Source organism: Mytilinidion resinicola, assembly GCF_010093595.1.
Source record: "Mytilinidion resinicola strain CBS 304.34 unplaced genomic scaffold BDZ99scaffold_17, whole genome shotgun sequence".
Taxonomy (NCBI): Eukaryota; Fungi; Ascomycota; class Dothideomycetes; order Mytilinidiales; family Mytilinidiaceae; genus Mytilinidion; species Mytilinidion resinicola.
Window position 1 is genome coordinate 939,720 of NW_022985453.1, and position 7,079 is coordinate 946,798.

Sequence of the window (7,079 nt, forward strand, 5' to 3'; positions counted from 1 at the left end):
CCGACACCGCTATTTGACTTTCGGGTTCGAAGCTGTCCCCAAGTTCGCAAATCATCAGCATGAATAGGGGAGAGTCGTGAGAGCGGAGGAGCGGATCCCAGAGAAGACACTGGCTCACGGTGATGCTTCTTGGATGTTGGTCTGGCTGGGTGTTTGACTGTGTTTCTCTTCTTGAGTGGGCCGAGAATTTCGGGATCGGGTTTGGATCATCTCGAAAAGTGCATGGAGACTACACAAGCACCTAGTGATGTGCAATTTTTGTGATATGAGATTGCGGAAGGAAGGTTGGTTATAGGAAGAGATTTCTAATGGAAGTGGGTGAGGTGGCTACTCCAACTCGAAGTCTTAGGATCGAGAAACCTCTCCTACAAGGGCTACTTTAATCCCCTACCCAGGTCTGGTGGTTTCTCGGCGCAAGATCTGGGTTTCTTGGAGTCGGTTAATTTAAGCTATTGGATTGGATTGAGGAACTGGCTAAATAGAATGAGATTGGATGAAGGAATTGATTGAAATGCGAGGTTGTACGTGTACACGTACAGGTGCGTAGCTGAAAGCAGTGTGGATGCACTAATTCTGGCTAAGCACCTGTCCAGCCGTACATTGCACGAGTTATTGATTGATAAGTTGCAAAAAAGTAAGTATTTGCGTGAAAACTGCCAAATCATTAAGCGCAGCCCCCGAAAGTCCACTTACTTATCGTCAGGTGTAAATCTCGATCTTCGGACTGAATCGATTTGGTTTCGCAGCCAGCACTTGCGCTGGGCAGACCACTATCTGTTCCATGCCCTCGCCGTAGTCATCGCCTTGCTTTACAACAAGTGGGAAGAGGACAATCCTAACCACCGCTCCTTCCTGTTCCAGCTTCTCGTTGGAGCCCGTTTCCCCGGACCTTTCATTCATAAGACTTGCGTTGAACAAGACTTTCTTGACCAGATCTCCGTTGGCATCATACTCAGGTTGAAGTGGCGGGAGCATCGTGTACTCTGCTCTTTGCGTGCGCATCTCGATGGATAGAGAGATTGCCTGCTGGAGCATATACCGGAGAGATTCCTGAAGTTGGGCTGCGTGCGCTGACGGTGGTGGTAGGAGGGTCGATAAATTAAAATAGATGGCGTGCACCAAGGCTTTAGTGTCTTGATCGCACTGCTCTTGAAAAGCCCCGCGCTTGGCTAGAAAAGTAAGCGTGATCGCACGCCACTGCGCAACGGCGTGGGCAGGTGCTACGGAATTCCTCATTAGCTCAAGTCTAACCTCGGAAATATCAAACATTATTTACCCGTTTCTCGCAAGGTCTTCTCCAATGACTTCAACTTTTGCCTTTGTTCCCTATCCATACCAAACAGGAATCTTGTGAAGACATATTCCCAGATCATGGTGGTCACGATGGACATGAAGACGTCTCGTCGTTTCACACGATCAGCGAGCAGCACGTCTACATCCGAGCCATCAAGGATAGCATTGTCCAATCGATCCACAAGCTTTTCGTCTTGAATTTCGGCGGTCAACCGGCAGGGCCTTGTGTCAGACATCTTTGAGAAACGTAGTACCCATTGCTGCACACTAAAACAGAGCTGCTGGCAGGCACTCTCGAAATAGTCCTCGTCGCGTACCGTAAGGAAGCTGTCACCCGGTTTGGGCGCGAGGATTTGCCTCTGAAACGCCCTGTTTTGCTCTTTTGCAGCATCTAATTCATGCTGTAGGCGTTCAATTTCAGCGCGGTCACGTGCTTCAAAGCCCTCCTCTTTTTGGTAGGTAGCATTGTGCAGCAACTCTTCTGCACGTATCTTCGCTTCCTGGAGTTGGCGGTTTTCGCCTAGGAGAACTTTTACACGCGATTCGAGATCGATCATCTGCATGTTCCTCCCCAAACCCTCCTGTAGGATTTGCGCGTCAGCCATCAAATTCCATTGAAGACAGTAAGGGCGCATTAATCTAAACTCACAGCATCATCGCGTATGTCCGTGCCTTTCTCTATCGCAGGGTCAGAGGTGGAAGGGCCTACTACGACGTGTTCAGAGTGTGAATATGATAATCGTATATATGGACGCCGTACCTTTTTCACGTTTTGGTGCGTTTTCATGCTCAGAGAAGGCCGCTGGTGGCCGGGTGGGCGAACTATCCTTTAGAGACTCTCTGATCTCTCTGTGAAGCCTTTTCAGCGCCTTCTTACGTCCTTCTCCGTAGATGAGAGGGATATGGATATCGAAGATGCCCAATAGAGAATATGCTGCGTCCTCTTCGCGTTTCGTCTCGCGGCCGTTTGCCCATGACATTCGCTCATTGACGCTGAAATGAGATAAATGGTTTCCCTGAAGAGCTTGAAGAGAAATCCCTGTGACATCGTGGATCTCTTGTAGAAGTGAAATCCTATTTCCAAGGTGTTCGCCCTCCGCCGAAAAGAACTCGATAGATGTGGGAGCGAGAAGTTCTTGGAGTGTCCACCCCCGAGTAAACCATCTGCTGTCCTGAAAGGTTGGCATCCATTTTTGCTGAGAGGACAGATCGCTTTCGATAGAGCTACTGACGGAAACATCCGATAGATATACGTAGCATTTATCCGCCTTTTGGTACCAGTAGAACATGGAGTTAATGGCCTCCTGCAGCTCCGCGCTGCTTGATTTATTAATACAACAAGTGTCCACCCATATGTACTGGAGGTTGTCCTTGGCTGCTTGCTTTCCGCAAAATTGGATCTTCGCGTAACCAGCTTTACTCTTGCCTGTGCCTTTTACTATCTCTTTATAGGTAACCTCTTCCTGATCGGGTCCCCATGTATGTGAAAGAACAGCATATCGCGGAATGTTCTTGCCAACCACTTCAACAAGGCTGAAGTCTTCAAGCCGTAAAAGCCGCATGAGGGAGAATTGTTAGACAGCTCTAGTTAAATCATAGAATAATAGATTTATCAAGACTTGCACGGGTTGGGCAGTCTAAGAACTGCGACTGTGCTGGCCCTTAGATTCATGGAAGAACACTCATACGAGCGAGTTGGGGATGAGATAGCGGGGCAATTGGCAATGCAAAACTGCAGAGCCGCAAAGACTTCACATCACGTGGTGGCCTAAGCGTACCCATACTCTACTGTGATAAACAATAAGTGATATTAAATGTCAGCACCGCTAGTAGAGAAGATGGCCGAGCCGCTCTCGCCTTGCAAGCTTAAAAAATAATGAGAGAAATATGAGGCAAATCACGTGCCTTAAGTGGTGACGCTTTTACTACTGGGTGCTAAGGCTTTTATGAGGGCTCCTACCAGAAACATCGCCCGCATCGTCCCTCCTCCCGACCTGCGTCTAAGCCGCCGGCCCATCTGACACTGGAAAGATCAGTGCAGCACGGAAACTCCACAGTGGTGACATTTAAGGCGTACACAGTGGACAGCAAGACAAAAGAGACATTTACTACGAAGAAGGAGTGGACAAAAGTCCTAGGCAGCTCAGCAGCAGTTGCAGTACCAATGGCCCTGGTAGAAATTCATGGGGTTCCTGCATTAGCGGACCTAGGGAGCAGCACAGTAGGCAAGGACCTAGCCGTAGCAAACGAAACATACGCACTAGGACTGACTCCGTATGGTTGGTAGATTGTCATGGAAGAGACATGCGGCCGCCCTCGACTCGCAGAAGATGTTGAAAGTCAACACGTGTGCTAGGACATGGACGTCAGGACGTGGGCTTGACAAGCGCCAGCACTATACTTAGCGTTGGAACGATGCCCAAGCACGTGCCAAGGTACCGCGTCGATCGGGAGCCCCTCGCTCTTTTTGGACTGCCGTCAGGGGCTCCCAGCCAGCTACGTACAGTACCTCCAGGCCCGTCAGCGCGGAACGGCACGAAAAAGTCTTTGTCTGCGAGCTGCCGCCACAGCTTAGCAGTGCTTAGCTACGCCACTTCCCTAAGCTCAAGGAGAATGGGAACGTTTAAAACAATTATCTAACATAACTTGCGAAGCTTTTAGCACTCCTTTTATATCTCTTTAGCCGCCTTGTTAATACCGCTCTTCCTACTATTATCCTTCTTTATGCCCTTTCTAACTATTATAACCTCCTTCAATCCCCCCCTTAAATACCTCCTGAAATCCCTTCTTAAATATACCGCCATTGCACGACCTTTCTACGCTCCAAGTCCGTTCCGTGCCGCAATTGGGCCACCCTGCTTCGCGACAACTACGAGAGCTTGTCACATCGCGACGGCCGAGTTCACTGATCTTCAGCCAGACGGCGCAGTTGTCACAAAAGAAGTCTTCATCCGAGTTGGCGACCCTGGAGAAGCCTATGTATTAATTCCTACAGAAGTTGGCTATGCTCTGAAGGCTGGCAGCTGCCTCGCCAGCAGCTCATCGGCTCTCCCTAAGCGCCCGGACAGGTTTCCGTTAAGCTACTTTCACAATACCCAACACTTCGCCCTTGGTGACTGTCCGCTATCTACTGTCTAGTTGCTAATCTTCTAATTTTAAGACTCGTCCCCCGGCTGCCCCCGCCTAGTTATCCCTCAACAGCTTCCCCACCAGTCTACTGCGAATACGAGTCCGGCAACATTATATCTCTACGGCGTGATGCATACAATCGCTTTGGATGGAACTCCAGATGGTACTTTCCTAAGCCTTTATACTCTTGTTTGGTGCATGCTAACAGAAGGTAGCAGAATTTGCCCATCTTGCTAGTACTATACTAGAGGAGATTGGAGATGCGCTTAATCAGTTAAAGGATATGTAATTGTTAAGGGATAGGGATAGTCACTAAAGTGCTGGGTATGAATACTGGGATATGCTTGTATCTCTATTGTATACTCCCCTCGCCATAACATGAAAGAGAGTCTCAATTTGAAGAATCCACCTAAATAACGTCCTAATCAACAAAAACGAGAGTTCCATCAACAATTGAAATCCCCATCAGCAAGGAAACCCCCAACATATTCCAACGCTCAATACTCTGTAGCCTCGTTTCTATACGTCATAATTTCAGAGGTCCACTCTTCAATCGCGGTAGCCATCTACTGATAGAATTGACCTAGTTGCTCGGCCGTCCACGCGTTGGTACGTACCGCAATATAGGCGTTTACCAGTGTTATGTTTACTATATTAGGCTGGAAGGGCACTAATTGGAGTTTGTACCTGTTAATCTTTAAGAATATATCTGCCGCCAGAAGTGCTGTACATTTGTTGCTATCTTAGAAGGCGTGGGTTTTTATAATTCTTTCGGAGAGGCTTGCTGCAAGCTAGAACATGTTCTATTGTACTTAATACTTATAGGCGACTGCACTGCTAATTCTAATATAGACGGCTGAGTGGGCTGGGCATTTATAATTATTGTGGTGTGAAGACGTATAACCTGAGCGGAGGTTAGGAAGCAAAACTTCACGATGTTAGAGGCCATTACGGCAACAGTTTGCTGGCTTAGGTGTTAGGTCAACGAGCGGTCCCGTGCCAATTTCTTTGTGCGTCGGCATGCGGCACAGTCGTTAACATCGAGCTTCAATCATGATCTGCTCTACTTGAAGGCTCACAGCGCACTCACTCGCCTCGAAAGTAAAGAAAGGAGCTAGATTTCAGTCTAGCTGTCTCGGACCTCGAAGCGCGTGTCGGACTTCGAACCGCGCGGACAAAGACGTGCTCCCAGGTTTCAGAGCCACTCGGGTTCTGTGAATCCACTGGTGCCAAACATCGAGCGTGCCGGCTGCTGCGTAGCTGTCAGCCTAGTTGGCGGCTAATTCAAGCCGAAGAAATAATTCGAAACTGTGTCAAACTGTTGGACTTCTTAATAGAACAATAAGAAGACTAGATTCTAACGAGCGCCAGTTAACGAGTTTCATAGTCTAAGAATACGGGTTACTCCTAGATTTAGAGTATATGACAAGGGCCCTTAGTACGTACTGTATCACTAAAGCGGTGTCATCAGCGGATCGGACAGAAAAATACCCGTTTTTAAGGGGCGGCAATTGATTCACGCAAGGTCCAAGAGCTCGAAGTATTACGAAACTACTAGTACTGGAAATAAAAGTAAAGCAGTAGAAGAGCAGAGCTCCCGCAAGTATGAACCCGTGAAGTTGAGGTTCTTAACACTGCCGCACGGAGAACTCCTGGAAACCGAAAATGCCTAATAAGCCCAGAACCTCTAAGGCTTTTTATTGGGATTCCAAACTATTATCGTGAGAGAAGGCGCGCGCGTATAATGGCGCAATGTCTTGTAACTCTCTTTTAGAAATCCACTATCACCTAATTGGTAGTGACTCAATTACCTTAGAAGATAGACAAGTAGGACCAGTGGTGTCGAGGGTGAACGGTTTAGAGCCAAAGCACCCACAGACAACGCACATCGCAGCTTACTCGCTGATCTTTAGACTCTGCGAAGGAACACCGAACAACTGGATTCACGAACTACGTAGATACTTCTCTTGTCTTAACTCTACTTTCTTAAAGTCACTAAACATGATTATTGCTGATCGAATTCGTATATATAACCTACCCACTTACAACATTGTATTATTAATTCATATTTCTAGAAAACATTAACTACCACCTTTAAGTTTACCTCCTACCTATACCAACTCTGCTCCTTTATAGTAGAGTCCCTAATATTAGTTAATCTTGTATCTCTGCTAACTTTTATATAACACTGTGTCTTACTGGCTGTATATCTAATTCGCCCGGTATCCCAAACATTTTTACAGTAAAAATATAAGAGACAAACAACACAGCTTTAATAATCTCTGAGATACGTGTAAGCTAAGTTACTTCGGTAATATGCCATTACTCTTGCCTAATTTAATACACTAACGCTCTATAGGTCTCTGCACTCAGGTTGAAATTGATGTGAACTCTGATTTCTATAGACGTCTAGACTCAGGTTGAAAATTGATGTGAACTCTGTCTTATTTCGGGGGCCCGAAGGCCAAACTATATACTACGTAGGAAGTGACTGTATGCATAGGCAGAAGCACTAATTGGAGGCAGCAGTAGGCAGCATTAGGCAGGGTAGGCCACCGTACCCCAACCCCTCTCTGTAGAAGTTGTAACTGGCTAGGCATGTAGGCAGCTACTATGCCAGCAACTCCAAGTCTGTACGTAGGTGACCGTGAACCGTA

The 7,079-nt window shown here is 47.3% G+C and overlaps 3 protein-coding genes across 3 annotated transcripts; 1 reads left to right on the forward strand and 2 right to left on the reverse strand.

The window, feature by feature from the left end:
• Positions 1–312: 312 nt before the first annotated feature.
• BDZ99DRAFT_510965 (uncharacterized protein) lies at positions 313–2,227 on the reverse strand. Its single transcript, XM_033724509.1, has 4 exons — positions 2,054–2,227; positions 1,943–1,998; positions 1,277–1,874; positions 313–1,220 (listed from the first exon to the last, which is right to left on the reverse strand). Exons 3-4 carry the CDS (start codon positions 1,854–1,856, stop codon positions 700–702), a joined length of 1,101 nt encoding a protein of 366 aa, XP_033573044.1. The 5' UTR covers positions 1,857–1,874; positions 1,943–1,998; positions 2,054–2,227; the 3' UTR covers positions 313–699.
• Positions 2,013–2,855, reverse strand: BDZ99DRAFT_394788 (HET-domain-containing protein; the record flags this gene model as incomplete). Its single annotated transcript, XM_033715920.1, has 1 exon — positions 2,013–2,855. The coding sequence occupies one exon, from the start codon at positions 2,853–2,855 to the stop codon at positions 2,013–2,015; it is 843 nt and encodes a 280-aa protein (XP_033573045.1).
• A 1,162-nt stretch (positions 2,856–4,017) lies between these two features.
• BDZ99DRAFT_395094 (uncharacterized protein) lies at positions 4,018–4,711 on the forward strand (the record flags this gene model as incomplete). The annotated part of the gene is made up of 3 exons (XM_033715931.1): positions 4,018–4,405; positions 4,454–4,585; positions 4,638–4,711. The coding sequence occupies 3 exons, from the start codon at positions 4,018–4,020 to the stop codon at positions 4,709–4,711; spliced, it is 594 nt and encodes a 197-aa protein (XP_033573046.1).
• Between the last annotated feature and the right edge of the window lie 2,368 nt (positions 4,712–7,079).

What these genes read in the sequence shown, in the direction of transcription:
- BDZ99DRAFT_510965 (XM_033724509.1), bottom strand. Translation starts at nt 1,856, where the DNA reads ATGCAGATGATCGATCTCGAATCGCGTGTAAAAGTTCTCCTAGGCGAA. An exon ending in GAAGACCTTGCGAGAAACGG is followed by an intron (nt 1,221 to 1,276) that starts GTAAATAATGTT and finishes GGAATTCCGTAG; the next exon opens with CACCTGCCCACGCCGTTGCG.